At 42.1% G+C, this 23510-nt stretch overlaps 1 protein-coding gene across 1 annotated transcript; it reads right to left on the bottom strand.

Moving 5' to 3' along the window:
- Positions 1 to 3719: 3719 nt before the first annotated feature.
- On the bottom strand, positions 3720 to 6691 carry LOC108088586. Its single transcript, XM_017186436.2, has 4 exons — positions 6526 to 6691; positions 5873 to 6432; positions 5095 to 5232; positions 3720 to 4894 (listed from the first exon to the last, which is right to left on the bottom strand). The coding sequence occupies exons 1-4, from the start codon at positions 6545 to 6547 to the stop codon at positions 4361 to 4363; spliced, it is 1254 nt and encodes a 417-aa protein (XP_017041925.1). The 5' UTR covers positions 6548 to 6691; the 3' UTR covers positions 3720 to 4360.
- Positions 6692 to 23510: the final 16819 nt, after the last annotated feature.

Here is a 23510-nt window from a genome sequence, read left to right as displayed (position 1 = left end):
CCTTTTGCTATGCGCTGCAATTTTTATTGAGTGGGATAAAAAAAAAAAATAGGAGAAGAAGAATGGGGATGCCAGAGGGCCACAAAGTAAAGTTCGCAAAAAAAAGAAAACAAAGACAAAACAACGAAAGCAAACAAAAAAGCAAAGCTATCCTCTTCGATGTTGACCAACCAACCAACCAAGTAAGCAAGCAAGTAAGCAGGCAAGTAAGCAAGCAAGTAAGCAGGCAGCCAGCCAACCAGCCAACCAGCCAGGTACTCGTATCTGCGGCCTTGCGAACATTGCACATTTTTCTATAAAATATTCATTAACCCGATATTCATTAAAATGACGCCGCCTCGTTAGGGTTAATGGCGCCAGTGGCCCCCAGTCGGTCGCCAGGCGTTCCGTAATTACAAGGGTGGCGGAATCGAGGAGCTCGAGGAGCTCGGGGAGCTGGCGGGGATTAGATGGCAGGGCTGCTTGTCTGCCCCTCCCAGCGATGTAGGTCAAGCATCCCCGATCCCGTCCTGGAATCCCCAGTATCCCCAGTATCTCCAGTATCTCAGTATCTGTATCTCCGCATCTCTGCTCCTTTCGCTGGGGATTCGAATTCGCGTTTAGTCGCCGACGGAATGCAACCACACTTTCTCCGCTCGAGGCGCTAATCCACTTTCACACTTTCGAGCATAAATAGACTTCATTCCCTCCATCCTCGTACGGGATTCGAGGATAAAATGGGTGGCAGGAGCACCAGCAGCAGTGGCAGACAAGCTAAACATATCAAATAGACGCAATTACGCACACAGTCGCACGGAGGAGCGAAAAAAAGTCTGGGAGCAGCTCACGTATGTAATATCCCGTAGTCGTAGTCGTAGTCGCAGCCGTGTGACCTCTAACCTTAGCTCGAATCAAAAATTGGCAAGTTGGCGGGGCGGGAATTGATCCATTACCTGGCTGCTTACCAGACGTCGTGCAGTGAGAGAAAAGTATCACTGCGCTTGCCTCGTTTGCATATCATGCTTTTTAATTTTGGTTTGCCACCGGCAAACTTGTTTAATAATGAATTTTTCATAAAGGTTTTTGTATATTAATTCGAAAGTTTACATTTATTTATTCATCATTATATTTACTTTGCATTTATTTGCGCTGCAGAGATAAAAATAAAGTGTCCCCAAAAATTATGATCAAAATGTCAACCAATTTTGAGAATAGAAATCAAAACTCCGAACAGGAATTATAGATTCTATAATGATATTTCATATTACTTTAATTGAATCTTTTGGTACTTTTGGGTATTTTAAAACTTTGGCCAGCATTTTTATTTGATTTTCCGAGATTCCATCCCTTTTTGATTTCCCTTTACAATTATTTATGATTGTGTTTACCTCTTTTTAGGCTCATTAGAAATGCGGAAAGCGCTGAGAGTGTTTTTAATAGACATCTCAACCAGCGAACGACAAAATCTCGGAGTTTATTTTTGGGATACACTGCTGTTATTTCAATCATCCAGGGATGGCTTCTTTGTTATTTTTTCTTCCTTAATATTATTTTTATTCCCTTGTTACCCATTTTTTTGCCGTTGTGTAGACCGCCCACAGCCCCGCCCCTTTTTGGGCGCTCTATCCATATGCAAACAGCGGCAACACAGCATGCACAAAGAATAAAGTGGCAACAACGACAAGTTTCGAGTGTTGGCCTCGTGTTGACTTTTGTGAAAGGTGTGACAATATTTACAATGTCTTGTTAATTGAATTTAATGCGTCCTCTGTGTGTGTGTGTTCGTGTGTCCCTGTATTCGCGTGCCAGAGTGTGAGTGCGGTTCGCTATCTCCATCTCGCTCGCTCTTCAGAGTGTTTGGCCAGGCAACAAAAGTTAATTCAAATTATTAATGGGCGATTTGCGAACACTTTGCGCTTCGATGGCCGCCATGAAAATTCGTTGTCATCGCATCAATGCGGTTGATTTGGTCCCCTTTTCTCAAGAGCCTTATAAGCCAGGCTTACAAGCGAAACGAAATGCTTCCGTAACTCCTGCGGTGACAAAAAAATAACACACACTCACGCTCACTTCACCCACATAGACAATCCTTTTTAGTCGGGAGAACAAATTGGGGAACTCCATGAGAAAGCGTTAAGCTAGACGTTCAATCAACGAAATTCAAACTGGTTGAACGAGCGAATTGAATTTGGTTTGCTATAAAAAGCCTGTATTCAAGGCAATAAAGGGAAATTTGTATTTCTAGGTGGCGCTATTAATGAGAATGTAGAAAGGACTAGTTGTAAGCTTAGAATAAAAACTTCTATTCTGGATAATAAGCTAAATGCGATTAAGCTGGTTTATTTTATAAGCATAGTTTTGTTTTTAAAATGCTTTAACATTAATGTAAGATTTTTGTTAAGTGGATTTAGTAATAATAATCAGTATATTTCACTTTTATTGGGTTCTTTTTAAGCGGTAAAATTTGATTTTTTATATTAAATATCCTTTTGTTTAAAATAAAAGCTTTTCGTAGCATGCTTTTATGGGCAGCTGAAAAGTGTTGCCTACTTCTGTAAACTAAATGCAGATGGACAATAGCTCGCTGCTGGGAAACCGAACCTGTGCTGTATGAGTAACTATACCTAACGCTAGAGGGCGCGCATTGCTTGAGCCACGCGTCGTATGAGTAATTCGCTGACTTCGCTGACTTTGCAAGCGGAACGAGGGAAAACCCAACGGCGTGCGACTGCAGTACGACCTACGGCAACGGCAGTGCGCCGGCTAGCCAACCAGACATTATGACTATGACTAGCCGCCAATTGCCGATTGGCAAATCGGTGGCTAAGTGAGTTATTTGAGAAAAGGCGAACGCAAGCTGCATTCATCGAATGCCTGGGGAATGAATAAACCGATAAGATGCTAGCCCTCGATAAGGAATGCGGACAGCGGACGTGCCGATTTCTTCTTCGAGTGCTAACGGAAACCCATCGATCCTACCACTTTTGCAGTTCTCGAGGGGCGCCACTCGAAAAAACAGGCGTCTATTTGGGTTAAGCGGACTAAATCGGGCAAGCGGACGAGTGTCACGAGTGGCGGACTTATTGGCCCATAAAGGAGCAGATACGGCCAGTAATTGCCCGATAAGCAGCTTCCGATCGGAAGTGGCGCGAGCTCTCACACAACGGAATTAGAACCGATCGAATTGGCTATCATTTTGATAATGCCAAGGGGAAAAAGGCAATTTAATTTAACACATTCCTCAAAGGGCAGCAAAAAGTCCAAGGCTTTCCTAATGCACAACAAATATGAATTGTTTTTATTAAATCAAACAATTTACATGCAGATGTCTTTGGTGTTATACTTTTTATGATTTGTAAAGACTAGAAAAGTGACAGCTAAAATTTTTATTACGAAACCGAACCATATTAGTATATTTACGTTATCTCTAACTATTCAAGATTATTTTATGGGACTATTGTTTCTTTACTATAAGGATTTTTTTAAGTATGTTTAAATGTTCTAATCAGACAAAGGGTATTTGCATTTTGACATAAAGAATCCGTCTTTGTTTTTGTCAACGTTTATCGAGTAAACAACGTCATTTAGTGAAGAGGTTATTAAGTCATAAATGAGAAGAAAATGTGAATAATAACCCGATAAGCTGTTATTTATCGGAAGTACAAGTCGACCCCAGCAAAAAGAACAAGGGGAGTCCTGTTCCTTTTTTTATTTACCCGCAAATGAATATTACACTTCCGTTTGTCTTTTCTATGTTTATTCTGCACAAACTTACAACTAAGCACAAGAATGTCTGTACAATACTTCGCTTCGTTTTCATTTACAATCGTGTTCCTTCACATTCACTAAGAACTATTCAAAAAAAGTACTTAAAATAAATCACAGTAGATTTAAGCATTTTTTTGTTTGTGGCTGGTTTTTTGTTGTTGGGTGTTTTTCATTTTTTCTTGGCAAGCTTTTCTCGCCGTTCACAAATAAATAGTTATAAATACAGCATTGATATTTGTATATATGTATATATATATGTATATAAATAAATAAATAAATTACTACACATAGAGAAACAAAATATAGCCATATTCTAGATGGGAAATAAATAGTCGAGATGGAAGCGTGGAAAATGGAGTGGATTGGCAAACTGGAATGGTATTCGCTCTAATACTCAATACTCAATCAATCAATAAATCAATAAATAAATAAATAAATACTAAAAATACGTGTCTAAATGGCATTCGACAAAAATTCTTCGTTAATCCCGCCGCCTCGTTTTTTTTTTTTGTTAATTCGTCGGTCGGGTTTTCCTCTATTTGGCTTGGAAGCTGGTTAGCTGGAAAGCTGTAATACTGGAAGGGCTTTTCTTCGCTGACTTGGCACCTGCCACTTAAGACTCCGCCGAACCGGAATCGGAGCCGGAACTCAGACTCGCTCCCACTCCGTTCGAGGAGGATCCCAAGTCGAGCATTTCCGAGCTGCGAGCTCCGTGTTTTCCCGCCGAATTCGCCGAGTGCCGCCGTTCGCCGCTGTTCCTCTTGCTTGGCCGACGGAGTGCTCGGTGCAGCGTCTTCCAAATGTTGTCCAAATACTGGAAGTACAGCTCCTTGCTCACCTTCAGGTCGCGCTGGTCCGCCTCCGAGGATCCGTTGGCGGGCGTGTGGAAATTCAGACGCTCCTCCATCGCCTGCCGGCTGACGCGACTCAATTTGGCACCGTTGCTATTCGGATAGGAGGCATTGATGGTCGACTCGATCTCGCAGAGCATGTAGCGCGCACTGACCAGCAGATCGTGCAGCTCCTTGGTGACGGCCTCGTTGAGGCTCTTCTGCTGATCCTTGCGGAATTTGTACTGTGCCCGTCCCAGATACGAGAAGCTGCCCACGAAGGTCTGCATGTGGCGGTACCAGGTCTTCAGCTTCACCTGCAATTCAGATATGGGATAATGGTGTTCTTTAGTTTTTTTGCTGTTTTCTGTTTTCGTTTGGCTGGGAAGGGCAATGCAAATGAGGGGAAACTGGTCTGCGGTGCCCTGGGCGGAGCAGGTCCGCCGCTCTGGCTGCCAACACACTCAACTTGCAACTGAATACTGTAAACACTGTGTTAAGTGTGGTTGCAACTTACCGCGCTCGTCGGCTTCGTCATGTTCGGCAGGAACTTGTACTCGCGCTGGAAGTGCTGGTGGTTTCCATACTCCAGCGTCGCCCGATGGGTGATGTCTTGGTACTCGCTCATCGTGATGTTCCGCAAGTTTTCGAGGTGCTGCAAGGGGGCAAAAGCAGAAAGAGAAGGGGCTCTGATGAGTAATGCTTCCCAGCTGAGTGACAAAATGCCTTTGCTCTCCTCTGTGACTTGAATATTTCGGGTTCAATTAACTGGGCAAATGGCCATCGCAGTCGTAAGAGCCACCCACAAAGGGAATTAGAGCAAGGGGTTTTCGGGGGTTTAAGTTAAGTAGCTAAAGCTGCTCAAAACAAAATCAAGCATTTAAAGGGATATTAAGAGTTAAGCAAGTTGCAAGTTAGTTAAAAGGAACCTTTTATAGTCATCTTCAAAATTCGATATTTAATGAGTAGAAGAATATTTTTGCAAAACAAAGAGCTATCAAACAAAAATAAATGCAGTATAAATTACTATTAAAAAAGAGAAGTGTATTTATGCAAAAGTAAAAACTAATATTAGAAAAAAAAAAATCAATAGAAAAACTGACCTTACACCTTTTATTTTATGTAAATATTTTTTTGCAGTTAAAGGTAGTTTGCGTGCTTTGAAGTAGTCATTATTTAAGTTAGTTAGATCTGTTCCCCCTTTAGTTCTATTTAAAGTAAGAAGGACTGCAAACCCTTTGAAACCCCTCTTCACTCTATATATGTTTAGTAGTCAGTTGGAATCTCCTGCTCACCTTTCGCTTGATGACCCTTCCCTGGCTGGAGCTGCTGTCGGCGAGGCTCTCGTCGGGAGTGTAGGTGCCGCCGCAGGGATTCTCCCACTCGGGAATCTCCGACCGGCCGCCGGCGAAGAGGCGCAGGTTGTGGCTGCGGGCGTGCCGCGTCCGCTGGCGGCGCATCTCCCGCCGCGCCGCTCGGATGGCCGCCTGGGCGATCTCCTCGTAGCTGCTCTCGCTCAGGCTGAGATCGCTGTCGTAGCTGCCCTCGCCGAAGCTCTCCACCAATCCGCGATAGGGATTCACATTGAACGCGGGCAGGACATCTGCTCCGGCGGAGGAAGAGGAAGAGGAAGAGGATGATGATGATGATCTATCCTCATCGTAGGCGTAATCCAGAGCCATCTGATCGCGGAGATGACGAGCATGTGGCAGTGGCATCACGGCGGCCAGGATCACGACGATCAGCAGCGCCTGGCAGTTGAGGCAACTTGTACCGCTCGTGCCGCTGCTGTGTGGCCTTCTGCTACCGCTACCGCTGCTGCTACCGCTGCTGCTTTGGCTCTGTGCACTGACTGCTGCGGAGAGAAAGAGAGGGGAGAAGAGGGGTCTGCATCAGTAAGAGGAAGATCCACAAAAGAGGGGAGAGGGGTGTAAGTCCCGAGGCGTACCGTTTATGGTAAAATCTTGCATTGGTCCGGTAAAACGCACTCGCGCCTTTAAACACTTCACTAACTTTAGTCGCTGCCACTTGGCTAACGAACTGCCTGTCTGACTAACTAACTGGCTAAGCTAACTTGGCTAACACAATCGGTTAACTGCGAACGGTCTCTCCTGCTCGACGGCTGCTGGCTAAATGACTGCCGCTGCAGCGCCGCTCGAAAATTTGTAAGCCGTCAGCGATCGACGTCCGTCCGCCGTCCGTTCGTCCGCTCGTCCGCCGCTCACGCACGATCGTTTCGACTCAGTTACTCAGTTACTCAGTTACTTAGTACTCAGTACTCACTCCTCAATACCCACTACTCAATACTCAATACTCAATACTTAATGCTCAGTGTCGCAGACTCATTTCTCAGTTTTCCAGTCTTCTCGATTCTCAATTCCCAATCGATCGGGAGAGTGAGTGCAATTACAGCAGCCTTTGCGATCGGGCCTTGAGCAATATATCTGGATATATATATACTTGTGTTTTTTCTGAAATTGTTTTGAGCATTTGTCATGCTCTCGCACTCGCACTCCAAAGCGAAACCGCTCTCGCCGAACGGGACGACTCTCCGCTTTTGGCTGAATTTCACCAGAAATATTACTCATAGGTATTTGGGTTTTTTTTTTTCGGTGTGTGTGTCTCTACTCTGGCTGTAGCTGTAATTTATTTTTTTTGGTTTTTGCCACCAGACGCTTCCCAGACGTCGGCGGAGTCTGCGGCGAAACGATGACGTAGGCAGCTGACAAACCCAACGGCCCCCCAGCCACGCTCCACTTTTATATTTTCCCCCCTTCGCGGTTTTTTTTTTTCGAATAATTCAAATTCCCACTCAGGCCGCTCGACCGCTCTACCGCTCCACCGCTCTTCCACTTTACCGCTCGTCGCCGGCCGACCAATCGACGTCGGCGTTGTTGTCGTAGGTCAGCGACTTGATAACGCTGCGCTCTGTCGACGCCAGCGTCGCTGCCGACTGCAACGCTAACAGCGACGTCGACTGCGATAAGCACGTGCCCCACTGTTCTGAATACTGTTGTTGTTTTTGTTGGTTTTTGTTGCTGCTGATCAGCTGGTTAAGGTCATTAAATCATAAAATCACTAATTGCCCAATAATCGAGATATTGGAAAGTTCTGGTTCGCGATTAACGCCTTTTGTGCCGTCGGGTGATTAATGCTTTTACGATTTCTTTTGGCCAGCGAAAGCGATTTGAAGAGTGTCCTTATCGAATCGCGCAATCCAAGATGCGAATTCGATCGGAAGAACTCATGTGAGCGGATTGGAGAGGAGATTAGATCGCAGCTGGAGGGGATTGCACGCGAGTGGTCATGTGAGGAGTGGGGCGTGATTCCTAATCGGATTGATCCCCCAGTTATCGGAGAGATATATAACTTTAGCATACAAGTACGTGCAGCTCTTGAGCTTTCTGTTTGCCGGCAACTGACTGCGGAATGTTGGCCAAACAAATGGCAAGTGCCAACTCTTTGATAAGGGATTCATTTCGACAAGCAGCAAAAAGCTAAGGTTCAACAATAAATGAAATACCCAACAATCTAACTGCTATTTGAACTATTTTATGGTAATTAAATTTATTTTTTTGTAGTAATTTAATTGCTCTTGAGCTTTTCTAAGTAGAGAACATGTTTTCTAGAAAATTTTGAAAACGAAACAATACCACAAAGAATATCAAAAAAAAATGTAGATTTTTGATTTATAAATACCATTTTTCTAGAAAATATTTACTTTAGCTGATTCTTTTTCTGCTTTCAATTCACAAAACCATTTTCTTTAATATTCTTCTCTTTGTTATTTTGTTTTTCTTTTTTTATATGCATTTCTTCAGTCAAATTTTAATGGTATATCTTTATCAAATGTTTGCTATTTTTAGGATTTCTAATTGGGCTACTTTTGGAGTTAAGTAGTATTTAATGGATTCGTTCGCTTTTCACCTCGCTGGCCACCGAGCAGCACTTGGCATTATACATTTATACATTATAGCCTCGAAGCCGATTATTAACAGTTCGATCACTCGGCGAGCGATCGGGGGATTCACCCCAGAAGACACACTACTGCTTTTCTACTAACACCAGTGCACGGCACACACACTCGGCATTAATCATGGGAACCGATCGGAGTTATTCCGTAATGGGTCGACGAGCAAATCATCTTTTTATAAACAGTTGCGAAAGGCAGCTAAAGTTATCTGAAGTCGACCGATGGGTGGTATTTGTGGGTGGTGCGATTCGGTGATCTAATTCCCGAAATGAAGAATGGAGAATCCCAAACTTTGCAATCCCCATACTTACTGTGATGTTGCATTTTTGCAGATGGATCGCGTTCTATTCTGGCAAGCTCCATTGAATACTGTGTGTGGTATTTAAACTAGGTGAAGTTAACTCTCAAGAGATCAGTCAGACTGAAACTCTGATTCGATATAGGTAGGTTGTAGGTTATAGGTTAAAGTGCGTGTGCTTTTGATTGACTCGCGGGTGTTGGTTTGGTTTCGTTTGGCTTGGATTGTCGGGACTCGGGATTGCCGGGATTGCTCACAAAACCGGGACAATTAGCATTGGCGTGTGTCTAAGCGAAACTGATTCATGGTCTCCGGCCGGCGCATAATTTTATATTTATACGAAAATCGCCGGCCGCCTGTGAGGCAGTCCCACTCGCTGCCGCTGCCGGCGTCGCTGTCGGCGCTACCGCTTCTGCCGTGGAGGAGCCCTCCTGCCTGCTATCTCCCAAAGCAGCGGCAGCGGCACAGGCAGCGCTGTCGACGTCGACTGCAACGGCAACGGCAACGTCGACTGCGACGTGGTGGAGCGTGGACGTCAATGAAGTCAACGAAGTGCCGTCGTGCGAAAAGAATCGGACTCGGAATCGGATTCGAAATCGGAGTCAGAAGTGCGCGCCACGCTTACAGTTATTGTTGGATTCGATACCTCTCCCTCCCCCCCACCACCCCCTTCCACCCTTTTGCCCCTTTATTTGCCCCTTCCCCCTCAATCAGTCTTCCCCTATCTTTTTCGTTTGTTGCCTTCTTGTATTTGCTCATTGCTTATTTATATTTCATCAATTACGTATGAAGTTGGTGGCACCTCCCCACCCAAAACTGAATCCTCCCCTCCCCCATTCCTCCCCCTCCCCCTCCCACCTCTTCAGCTGGGGGATTTTTGCTTCGAAGCAAAGTGGTGTGCGTACGTGTGCCGTGTGTCCATGTGCCTCATTATGAGCACCTTCGCTGGATTGTCTGCCATTGAGGTTTTTGTTTGCGTCACAGAAACATAAAACACATCACAACAACTAACTCCTCCAATAATCCCCCCTCCCTCCCCCGCCCCCCCTTTTTTTTAGGAGGAGGCGTGGCATGGCTAGTTTTATTTCTTTATTTTTAGATGCGAAATTAATTGCATTGATTGCGGACCGGGATCAAAAATCATGTTTTTCAACGCGGGGGATTTTTTCGAGAGGCCATGGGAAATCTTGGGGCGCGACAATGGAGAGATCTCTGGGTCGATCGGCCAGCCACATGTGCCCCCGATTAGAGCCACTCTTCCCCCACCAAAACAAAAAAAAAAATCTTGGCTCTTTACCACACGAGATGGATGATAACGCCAAAACAGGTTGACTTGGACACAATGGAGTTCACAACGGAGACTTGCTTGCGAAATTGTTCGGGTTATTAGTTTTTGCTTTGGGAGTAAATGAGTAGTGGTTCTATAAGAAGATGGAGTCGCAGAATTTACTGGTCATTTTTAATGGATCAAATAAGTAGTAGTGTAGTTGGACTTTAAATTTAAAATGTACCCTATTGAACAGTAGACATTTACATTTATTCTGATATTAATATTTATTCTGATTTGGTTTGAGAGGTAGAAGGCTTACCAAGGGCCTACGATCCAAAAACGGCGAGCAAAGAACATCGGAAGCCTCCCCCTCCAGGACAAGAGTACCAATATGCCAACCTAACACTTAGTTTCACCTGATATTCAGCTAGAAAAGTAAAATTAAACGCAGAATAAAGAATAATAAACACAAAGTCGCTGGGAGTATCCCCTGAATTTCCATACTCGAAAAAGCACAGTCACGATCTCCATTCCGCGGCACGTATTCCATCGCGAAACTTTCCATTGGCCATCGGCGAAGAGTTGCGACCAAATCAGATCGGTAATTAGATCATCTGCCCAAAGCAAAGCCAACTGACGCACAATGTTTGGCTGTTCGCTGGCCATCGAACTGGGAATGGACTCTCCGCCAGTTCGGCGATAGCTTTATAGTCCAGTTTCTGCTCCAATATCTTGACAAGATCGCCGCTCTGATTTGTGGCTCCGCATAACGTGTATCTCCTCGAAGGCTCATTGATAATATTCCAGATACCCGACACGTGATATCACGGTCCTCAAATGTGTGATCTTTGCACCCTAAGTCATCGCAATTACCTCCCCGTCATCCCCCAAAAATCGAAATTGGGCTGCAAATCAGTTCATGACACGCTGACTTGTGCCAAATTTTCAAGGTATTGATGACGTGATTTTTTGTTTTTATTTCTTGACTGATAGCGATAAGATGGTGTGTGGAAAAATTCAACACTCACAGTGGGATGAAGTTGGAAAAACCCTGGCAGGGAAGTCAGAGTGAATGGGTCGGGCATTTTCCGGTTAATGCGGCCCACTGTGGGCTAATTGGCCAAATCGTAGAGGGCACTAAAAGTTTTGATTCAACGCCAGTTAACAGTAATTGAGCCAACTTTTCCACTGAACTCTTATCGAATCGACGACACGCGTCGTCAGAGGTTGAACTTTGAGGCGTCGTCGTCGCCCAGGGAATTCACCTCGCAGCCAATTGTCTTCGGTGGGTGTTGACTAATGCCGCTCCATGAATGAATAATCGAGACTGGCGACGCCCCCGCCAACCCGAAACTAAGATACCGAGACACCATGCGGCATGTCACATAGGTCGTTGGATACGCTGGATACGGAGGAGTCCACTCACACAGCTGCATCGCGAAGTGGAGCACTTGCCAGGCGCTGGACTCATGAATGGCAGGCGGGCTGACTCACCCATGGTTCTTCGGCTGGAGGTCGCTGCACAGCCAGAAACTTGTTGGTCTAGACGAAGGATTTCACTTGCACTTGGCCCACAAGGGAGTAAAAATAGCAATGGGCGAGGGAAATGTTTCAGATCAAAAATAGTTGACTTACAGGCGTTTTTATTGAGTAAACAAGTGATGTAATCTTGTGGAGGAGTTCACTTGCACTTAAAAACATAAAATAATTCAAAAATATTACGTTATCTAGGGAGTCCATTATACTTATTAATAAACCTATTAATGAGAGGTAATTAAGTTACGCTTAGGTATTTAAAATAAATAAACAAATATCACGATCAAGTGATCCACTTTTTGATGTTCTAATCACATTTATTTATTTTTAGCGCTTCAAGACAAGTGGCTTAAATTTAAGCACTACACTTTATATTTACTATTTTACTATTTATAAATGTACCCATAAATGTACAATTTAAAAAGGCTAAATATATAATGATAATTAATACAGAATAGTTACAAATAGCTACCGAAAACATTCCCCTGACTTGTGATAAAATCCGTTTACTAAAACACCTTTTTGTTGTGCGCTCAGTAACAATTATCCCGGCTCCATTTGGCTAATACCCCTATTATTTTGGCCGTGTAGCCGACGTCCGGCGCATCCAATTAACCAATTGCCAATCCCAATCCGGCTTAGCACCTGGCGCTAAAATTAGCCATTGGCATTTTGGCGTTCCGTTGACGTAGGTGTCATGTTCTGTGACGTTGGCGAGCCCCCCCACAAAAAAAACAACAGCAACAACAACAGCAACAACAACAGCAACAACAACAACAACAACAATCACCAGCCAATTGCGAATTTCGCTGTAATTGCCGTTTATTATCAGTATCAGAATGAGGCAAACAATCGATAATTCACGCACGACACCCTGATATTTTGATACCTTCGATGCCAGCGGAATATTATCGCCGCGGGTTATTAATATTAATGCGTGGCCAAGTAATTGAAATCGTCGCTTATCACTTGTCACCCGGATCGATTGGTAATTAGCATAGACCCGTGACCCATGCTCATATTTGATTCCTCATTTTCATCCTCTGTCTCATTTCTATTCCGATTTCCCCTTTCCGATTTCCCCTTTCCGATTTCCCATTCCCATTCCGATTCATTTTCTGATTCCCCTTCTCGAGATCTATGACTAATTGATGGAGCGCGAGCGGCGAACTTTATCGCGTGCCAAACGCCAACGCGAACGCCGCCGTCGCATTTCCAGTGTGTCAACAAGTGTCGCGTGCGCCGCTGGGAACGCTGCTTCCAGCGCTGCCAGCAGCTCTGCCCTCGGTCCGCTCTGCTCGGCTCAGCTCAGCTCAGCACAGCACAGCTCTGCTCTGCTCCGGTCGAGCGTTCTGCCGTTCAGCGTTCAGCGTTCAGCGGACTATTGACACACCGACTTGCGCTTGGCAAACTGACAACACCAACACCAACAACAACAACATTATTAACAATAATAACAGCAAATGAATGGCAAAGGAAGGGGAAGGGGGAGCGGCCAATTGGAGCACTTGTGGGTGGGCGCAATGGGTTAGTCATTGGGGCTTGGGGCAGCCAGCCATTAATCTTAGATACAAGACACGATGATTCAACGCACTCGATAAACCAAAACGCCAGACATGTTTGGTTTCAGTTGACCAGGTCAGGTGGCAGGGGGCTTAGATATGGAAATATCGCTAGTTGGCTGGGTTCTAAATGATCAGAAATAGAGATTTCAACAATCAATACACGTCCTTCTAGTTCCTAGGGAAAATAAAGAGAAGGAAGTACCAATTTATTATCAGATCTTGATTTAGTTATTGTATATTTTAAATATATTTAATTAAATATTGTAAAAATACATTATGAATCTTTATACTTTTCAGAGAGAGAAGTGAGACTAATATTATTATCAGAACTTATGTTGATTTTCTTTAAATAATATCATTATTACAACACAAAGTACCATACATATAGTCTTTCTAAAAGAAAATAAAATAATTGCAATAATTATACCTAAAAACTAAATTAGCATTAAAGAAAGAGTGTTCATTCTTATTTACCCAGATTAAACCAACAGAAATAGGTACGAATAAATTATAAGCAGCGAGCTTTAAGCAAGGAATATTTAAATCCCCGAAGGTGGCCAACAAAAACATGAATCCCCAAACGTGGCCAACAAAAACAAGTAGAGAAAACAAATTAATTATCAGAATTAAGGCCCTAACAAATTGCCCGCTTATGAGTATTAAACGTTAAGTGTCAAGTGTTACAAGCACAGCGACAAGTGCCATATTAAGATATTCATTGGGCCATCCATCATTCCTAACGCCCACATCTCTACCTTAAGTCTGTGTGAAAAGCTCTGCTGCTTACTAATGAAAACAAAAACCTGTAAATAGCTAAGTTAAGTTGTCAGTTTGTGACCAAAGGAATGCTAATTGACCATTAATCAGTAGTGAAACTTGTTTTTGTAAAAGGTTAATTTAAAGTGGCACTTTTAGACTATATATTAGAAATAGTAGTTGGAGTAGTTAAGTTTACAAACAATCTGTACTAACATTTTCTTCTGGTTTTGTTTTGTTTTTTATTAAGCTGATAAATATGAATTACCCAGTTTTCCAGCTTACCAAATAAATTTAAATTTAATTTAATATTTTTTGTTGCAGTTCAAAAATATTCTTTCAAAAACGAATATATTTTTCATCACTTAATTAAATTTGAAGAAAAGCTTTTCTCTATCCCAAATAAATGAATGGCTTATTTTGACTTTAAATAATAGTCCCTAAAATAACACTTCGAAAACTGTTTGGATCACATTCTGATGGGCTCTGCTGACCCAAATGGTCCACATAGCTAACCCATCCCCAACCAATGACGTTCTCTCGTTCAGATTGGAATTCCGTACGCATTTGAGTGTGGGGCCAACTCATCGCGTGTGAATTTCCCCGCTGGCGCTTGGCTCCCCCGTTCGAAAAACTCGACTTATGAGTGGCCTGGCAGCCGGCAAACTTCACTCGAGCTGCGATCTTGGAGCTCCGATCTGCGAGATCCAAGTTCCCCCGGCTTTGGAGCTCTTACACATCGCGAAAACACTTCCGTTTCGACTTTGGGTCGCCAAACAAAAACCCAACGATGGTGATGCGGCTGCCAAAAATAAATTCGCAATTTGCATAGGCGCAACGGCCTTGCCACCCCTGCCCCTCTCCCTCCTCCTCAAACATTTTCCACCGAAGAGAAAAGGCGAAAAAGAGCCGAGAAGCTGGGGGATACTATCAGAATAGCCGGCGAGCAGAGCAAACAACAAGTGTTTGTGTGGGTCACTTGCTCCGAGGCGATTCGCTTTGGACTCGTTTGGATTGCCTTTCCCAGCAATTGATGAGCAATTAATGTTTTTGTTTTTGCTCGGCTTATTTGGCTTTTTTTCTTTTCTTTTTTTTGGCTGCCTGTTTTTGTTTTCTTTATTTTTTGTGATTTTTTGGTCTTATTTCTTGATGGCAGGTCGGGCAAACCGGAACGGCATTCCGAAGATCTGTCTCAGCTTCTGTCCCGACCACCATTCCCATTTCGATTTCCTTTTTTAATTCCTTAACTCAATTTTGATGGCTCATTTTGGGTGGTTCAAGGCCTTAACTTATCTTACTACGGTTGCCGATACCCTAATTGAAAGATACTTCTTCGCGTTGACTTAAAAGTAGATTTAAGGCTGCCCTTATTCGAAAGATTACTTAGCTGAGAAAATTAGGTTATAAACTGCCATACGTTATTATTTTATTTGGTTTACAAATTACTTTAAGTTCAAAAGAGTTAAGTTTAAGAGCAAAATACTTGTAGCATTAGGGAAACAAAAAAAGACAAATATCACTTTACTTCGTTGTCTATTTTCTGTACGATATCGAACTCTTCAAAATGCACATCAGTAAAATCAAATACAGATAACCTTGAGATACCTTGGGTCTTAGTCAAAAATGTATTTCTGGCTCGAAAGGAAAGGGTTTCCCCCTAAATTTACACTGTTTCATGAGAATGCAATTTCGCTGATTGCTTTCGCCCTTACATCGCTGAGAGGCATCGAATAAGTATCTTTATCAGTGTGTATCTAAGTGTATCTAATCTTCGCCGTAGTTGTGAGTTCCATTGACCGAGTCTGGCAGCTTTGAGTCTTGGAATCTTGGGGCTTGTTGATGGTAAGACTTTCGGGTGTTGCCTCGCCGGCTGCCTCAACTTGCGGCGTTCTCTTGAAAGTGTTCCGTGTCTCGTTATTGAAATTGCAATTCAAGATTCCACACGTACACGTTTGCCGCTCCAAGCGCATCCACTTGATTTACATACGAACTTCAACGGCAACACAAACTCAAACAGAAACAGAAACAGAAACAACAGCAATTTTGGCTCATAAAAAAGCGCTCCGGAGTCGGGTCTTAAAACAACCTGACCATGTCGTGCCTTGCCTGCATTTCTTATTTATTTATTTCGCTTGATTTTTTCTCTTTTCTGTTTTTGCGTTGTTTTGGTTTTTTGCCAGCTTTTGTTTGGCTGTGTTTTTGCTCAATGTTTTGTTTCGTTTCGATTGGTTTTTTGCTTGTATTTTTGCACGGCGTCGGCGGTAGCTTCAAATGTCACTGGAAGTTGGGCAAAATATGACCCAGAAATCGGAGAGAAGTTGCCGGGGGCAGGGTCGTCCAGTTGAGACTGCTGGGCGGCAGCGGGAAATGGCTTTTCTCTGGGGGAAAACCCAGCCTTTCCCCCACTCAATTTGGTTTTTTTCCCCCACAGTAGCTGTCGTTATTATTCTCGGTTGAGTTCTTCTCAACTATCAGGGCTATAAATACTATCAGGTCGCATAATTAATAAACACTCAATAAATAATAAACACTCAGATTATATCTTCGATTTAGGGCCATTAATCACTTCAGTCCTCCGAAGGCCAAACCAAAATTGCAGATGAGTCAGGCTTTTCCATGTGCCGAAAATCTTTTCAGGCCCCTTAATACCAATAAAAACCTCAGAGCCAATCAAGGGTAACCTCAAATTAGGAATCTGAAATTAAATGGTAATTCATCAAATCTTATCGCCTTGGTGATAATGGCGAGGAGAACTTAAGGGCTTATCAAATGTAAACACAAATTGGTAAATTAAAATTACATTAAATGTAATCTTATCGAATGCTCTTTATTTTGTAATTTATTTGTGATTGTGATTAAAACTTCAACTTCAAAATTGTACGATCAAATAACAAAAACAATTAAATGATAAGCTCGCAATAGTCGTAGTTTATTTTTACATTTTGTTTTTTATATTAAGACTACTTTTCAAACTTTCAGCTGAATAACTAGTATCTGCAAGTCGGAAATCATCTCAGCGTCTAGCGCATCGTTTCTACTGGTTTTGCCTTTTTTCCCCGGCCACATTGAACTGCAATTGCAGTTGCAACTGCCACTGGCACAGCAGCCAGATCGGAGAGGCATCTTGTTGTTAATTTGATGTGGCACATGTAATAAGGCTAATGAGGTGGGCCACTGCAACTCGATCAGGGCTGCGAGTGCTTCGACCCAGCCCTAGATAGAGGATACCCCCTCCCTCCCCATTCGATGCCCCACTCCACTGCGATCAAGTTGTTGTTGTTGTGGCTTTGGTGGCATGCAATGACCACCATCAAAGCCGCACTGAGATCACGTCGTCGCTGTGTTGTTGTCCATGTTGCCTGCCGTTGTTGTTGTTGTTGTGATTGTTGTTATTGCTGTTGTTGTTGTTGTTGTTGTATTGTTGTCCGCGGACGGACATTTGTAAGTAGCCAAGTGCAAATGTATCGATTTACAGCGCAAACAACTCGCCCAGCAAATGGAGCAACTGAAACGGGAACAGCCATCCCATCCATCCGAAGGAATGGAGATGAATCTGCCAGAGCCACTGCACTGGAAAAAATATAGTATTTAGTGATGTTTCTAGTGTTGTTGAAAATCTTAATTGAGTGCGAAATTTTATGGTTATAGCTAAGCTAAACTTTGTCTATCTATTTTACATGTAAAAAATTAAACCAAACAAATTCAAATTAAAAAACACAATACGTATTTTCTACTTTAAGGGTGGATATTTAATATAAGTAAACAATATCAACATATAATGACACTTAATTATTTCAAATAAACTTAAATAAATCTCATAAAAACTAAGGATTGTGTGATTATCCTATTATCTTTTTCTGAGTTTTTATGTTATATATATCATGTTGTACATGATATGCAGAAAAATAAAAGGAAATAAATAATGTTGATAGCTTAAATAAAATTGTTCAGTAAAATATCAAAATATTTTATACTTATAGAAAACATATATATCAATTTCAGTTCCTTATATATAATTATATCTAATTTCAACTTGCATCTTTTTTTTTTATTTGTGTACAGAGAAGTATCTGAAACGGGGGCCGCGGCGGTTGACAAGATGCCAACGCAGCAAAAGCGCTTACAATGTTGAAGAATCCATGTCTGGGAAGACGACTGCATACTGAGTGCCGAACACTGGACACTGAACACTGGCCAGTAAAGACTGACGACTGAATACTGACCAGCGCACACTGTACACTGAACACTGCAACAACGAACAACGAACACCGAACACCGAACACTGAGCATTGCATTGAGCATTGAGCACTGAACCCAGCCGACAATTAAACAAAATTTGATACAGCCAACGAGGGGAAGGGGGTGGAAGGGGGAGAGGGAGGGGAAAGGGGGTCTTTGGGGGGTTCGGGGTATTAGTTGCATTTTATTTCGAGGTTTTTGAACTGCTGCCGCCGACGTTGCAGCGCAGAAAACGAGTCGAGTGTCCGCGCATAATTGTCGCGGCTTTCCACCTTCCTACTTCTTGTTATTGTTGTTGTTGTTGTTGTTGTTGCTGTTGTTATTTTTTTTAGCCAGTTGGCCAACAAATAAAAGGGGGGAAAGGTAAAATAGAGGAGGGCGAGGAGGGAGTGGAGGGGTCACCCGCCCTAGACTCGATCATTTGGCAATCAATCAATTAGTCAACGGACTTATCATCGCGATGATTCAGCCCACAGGGGCAATAAGTTCACATTCAGATACAGATACAGATACAGATAGAGATTCACATTCAGATTCCGTTTCCAATTCCAATACCAATTCAGATGTTTCCATAGGCGTCAATCAATAAAAATGGCTAATTAAAACGAATCCGTGTCCAAATCCGTACGGCCAAATGCAGCCAGACGGAGTCCGGGGGCACAATTTCCGGACTGGGGCAATCGGGACTGGGGTAGCAGACCATGGCCAATTATAACCATGGCAAGCGAGGCGTGTTGCCAAAAATACATTGCCGGCGCACTCATCGTTTCCTAATAACCCAATTAAAGACTCTGCCAACGACCTACGCAATGAACTTGGCCCAGGTGAGAAATGCGTCATGCGTAGATGACGCCACAAACTTTTTTTTTCCTTCTTTCATATTTGTTTTATTTTTTTTATTCATTTTTTTTTTTTGACAAGGCTGATTGGTTGGTTGGCTTTTCGGCAGCCATGGTAAGCTGGGCTCTCGAAACACGCGCCGCTTCTTCAATGACGTCACAAGAGCGGAGCGTCTTGACCCACAAAAGTGTGGGAAGTGTGCGGGTACAAAGCTGCTTGGCAACACGGCCTCAAAAAATATATATTTTTCAGACCAACACACACATAGAAAACCTGTCTCTGCGGGAAAAGCTAAGGTATCAATCGCAAATTAAAAATTAAAGATCATTAAAGATCAAAAAGATCACCGGAACGTGCCGGTTAAACCCTTCCATCAAATGGTTATTTATAGAGAGCAAACTGAGTAAACGAGGCGGAAAATCCAAACATTGCCTTAGGTTAGGAAAAAAAAGTACCAATTCCAATAAAGTGAAACTGTTCATTTCAATCGATCGTTTCGCCACAATTGGCAATAAGGTGGTCGCACTTTTCCCACCTCCGATTTCGCACTTTTCCCTCCCGCAAATCGCTGAATTTCACAATTGCTATCTTTGAAAACCCCCACCGATTTGCCTTAGCTATGTTCTCTTGAAATCGCGTTACGATGACGTAGCCGACTGAAACTGAAATCATGAGCTGTCCCATGTCTCGCTCGAAATTGTGGGGTAAACATCGATCGGCGACCTTTGTATATCATAGTTAATGGGCAAAAGGGGCGGGCCGGGGCGGGGCGGTGTGTGTGGGGCTTGCTTTGGTGGGAGCTCCAATGACGTCAAGGCACGCGACTCGCATTTGTTAATTGGAAACGCCGCCAGGTGAGAAGCCAACTCAACTCAACTCAACTGAGCTGAATTCATTCCAAGCCCCCGCGAAATCGTAACGAAATCAGTTTGCAAATGCGAGTGTGTTTGTCGCTATGCGGGGCAACCACCTGATGAGTCAGCGGCACCACCTCGGTGGTTCCGGTGCTTTGGATCGGTGGCTATCACTGCAGCCACAGCCAGCTACACGGTGGGAAAAAACGGGTGGGGTCAGGCCGTAATTCGGTAATCGCAATCTAATCAATAACACTTAAAATGTGAAAGCATGAATGGTCATGAGGCTTTTGAATCGAGCTTATCTGCAACCACTCATTGTGGGTCACCCGAACTTAGTCTATTTCAACAGCTAAATACTACTCCACTTGGCTGCCTAATGGCTTAAATTATCAAAGGTTATCTTAAACTCAAGGCTTATGTTATAAACTAGATTGCAAACTCGATCTATTAATTGGCATGCAATATTGTATATATTGGTTTATATATCTATTTGTTATTATTATGCTAACGATTAATGTTTGAAACGAATGGTGATTTGAGCTTGCCAAAAATAACTTGTACTTTGACATGTATTCAAATAATATACACTATAGTAATGATTTATATTTTTAAGTAGCAAATGGTTAAATATGAAATGAAGATATTTTAAGTAAAAATTAACTTGAAAAATTAAAAAAAAAATCAGTTTTAAAAAAAGTTTTATATACTGTAGTAAAACTGTAATACTGTTTAATGTAGTAATTATTTTTTTTTAATCAAATTATATTTCGACAGAACCGAATACAAACAAAAAATTTTTTGATGTTCTATCAAACGTTACTTAAAAATAAAGAGCGATATCTTATTTCTTTTACTTTTGTTTTGTCTTATTTTATTAAAACTAATAAGCATTATTTTCTAGACTCATTTACTTATGTTTTTAATTGGTTTTTGTTACTTTCCCAATATCCCAAACTATTATTTTCATTGTAATTGAAATTTTCGCAAATATAGTTACATTTCAATTAACCAGTTTAATTTACATTTAACTCCTGCAAATATACTAACTTTTAAATTAGTCTGTATAATTAACCTTTTGGTGTCCGCAAGCACAGCCACGTCTAACCTGTTAAGCTTACATCTAGGTCATAAAAGTTATATTATTTTAAACACAAATGCACCTTGCATTTTAGCTCTGTGGAGAAAAGAATGCAGGTAAAGTCGTTGCAATCTTATCAATTTATTCCCGGCATGCCAGACTTCAAGTAATCACTTAACAGTCGCTGATATATCTTTAATTGACAATTCAAAGTTATTTATGATCTTATTACTAAGTTGCAGTTTATTCCCACTTCCGATCAATAAGACTGCGCAATAAAATGTATTTTAGTTTTATCAATTCTACATTTATCGTTTATGACATCCTGACCCTGATAGTGCACTTTTAATGGCATAGTCTTATCTTATCGCCCACCCGTTTTCTCGCCGTGCAGCAATGCGCCACCGACGGAGGTAAGTACAGATATAGTTGCTGATGCAACAAGGTCGTCGGTGTTATCACCCGATTTCTTATCGGAGCGACACGCCCCCGTAACGGAGGCTCGTCTCATATAATATATACTGACCATCCGCGTTGCTTAATTAACTCATTTGACATTTCATTTACTTGGCCCGCAATAAGTTTAATTGGGCAACGCGACGACAATCAATTGCAAATGCCAAGTGCAGAGTGCCGAGTGCCAAGTGCCAAGTGCCAGCTGCTGCTGGGTCATAAATCGCCGCAATCCGCATTCAATCTATTTAATTGTCGCCGCTGACGCACGATCACAGGTGATAAGTGGATGCGTCAAATGGATCTGGAGTGGCATGGGAAATGGTGGAAAGTTGGCCCCTGGCAACGGACTCTAAATCCTCTAAACTGCATTTACAGATGAGAAATCCCCAAAGTATCTTAGAGAACACAAAAGGTCAGAGGGCTTATCAAACAGTTTAGGCTGTCTACCAATATTTTGTTACCTTTTAAAAAGGGTTTCCAACCTAACGGTAATTTCGAAATGGAAAGCAATCGCGTATCCGTATCTCAACTATCAAATAATGCCCGGCGGCGTACGAATTCCAAACTCTTTGGCATTTCGGTGCCTGATGAAATCGAAGCGCGATGAAATAATAATGAAAAAAAGCAGCCAAAAAAGAATCTGGCAAATCGGCGGCCATAAATAAACGCTTTTGATCGGATTTTGGCAAATACTGCGCTCTGCTTTTAATTTGTATGCATAAATAATAATTATGAGAGTTTCTCGGAAAACCTTAGCGAAAGGGTTGCAATATTGGATCATCGACCGATCGATCGATCGATGGGCCAACTGCTCTAGGGTTCTGGGAATGCATGTGGGCGTCATCATCGGTGACTCAGTTGGGTTCTCTGCGAGGACCAGGAGCTAACCCATTCAAAACCGAGATACCCCCCAAGGAAAAAAAGGAGCCCGCAGATATACGACATCGTTAAGAGATACAAATGTATCTGAAATCAAATTCAGCTGCTGAACTGGAAGCCGCCTTATTGAATCTAATCATCTAAAAATGATATGAAATTATGTTATAAATATTTTATGGCCCCCGCCGCAGCAGCAGCAGCAATAACAATGGTGAACAACAACACCAGTAACAACAATAATAACAACAGCAACAACAACAACAACAATGGATGGGGCCAATCAAGCGACAACAACAGCAGCAACCACATAAATATCACGTATTTTAACGCTGTTTTCGGATCGTTTTCTCATTCTTTTCTTTTTGTCTTTTTTTTTTTTTGGTATTCCGTTTGTGGCGGCTTTTTGCTGTTAATCATTTTGTGGTCTCCATCGTTGTTGTTGCTTTTATTGTTGTTGTTGTTGGCGGTATCGTCGAGTTAATCTTGTTAAAACAAACCGTTTCAATAAATACAGCGATAATGCAATTTTAATGCCATTAAGATGAGCACCAATTATGGCCAGCACCAGAGAATCAACTATGGCCAAGCACCCCAGCACCCCAGCTCCTTGGCTCCCCTCATTCACCAATACCCCAATCCCCCTCACCACCCCGTTCCTTTAAGCCCGATTCATTTCATCTTTGACCGCAGAATCATTTGCGAATCCTTAAGCAGCGACGGCAAAAGTTTTACATCCCAACCCACATGATTATCGGCTGATACCCTAACTTTTGAAAGAGTTAAACACCTGAGAGACCAATTTGGAGATATTAATTCTAAAGAAATAATAAAAAGTTATTTTCTTCAGTGAGTTTTTTAAACAGTTGTGTCGAAGTAAATTTTATTTTCAAAACAGAGTGGAAAACAGAAAACATAGTATTTTAGAATTTAAACTATAAAAAATAAGATGAATCATAACAAATAATGTAATTTATACATTTAATAAGCCTTCAAAATATGGTTTCCGAAGCAATATGAATTCAGTGTATAATAGATGATTAATCACGTTTAATAATAATAAATAATAATAATAGTGCAATAAAAATAAAAATATATAAAATTATAATAAGTGCAATAAAATTCCTAGCAATTATTGTATTAAAAATATATTAATAGTGTAATTAATTATATTGGCTTAAAATATTTA

The sequence above is a fragment of the Drosophila ficusphila genome, unplaced genomic scaffold (assembly GCF_018152265.1).
Source record: "Drosophila ficusphila isolate 14025-0441.05 unplaced genomic scaffold, ASM1815226v1 contig_198, whole genome shotgun sequence".
Taxonomy (NCBI): Eukaryota; Metazoa; Arthropoda; class Insecta; order Diptera; family Drosophilidae; genus Drosophila; species Drosophila ficusphila.
This window is presented reverse-complemented; position numbering and strand designations above follow the sequence as displayed.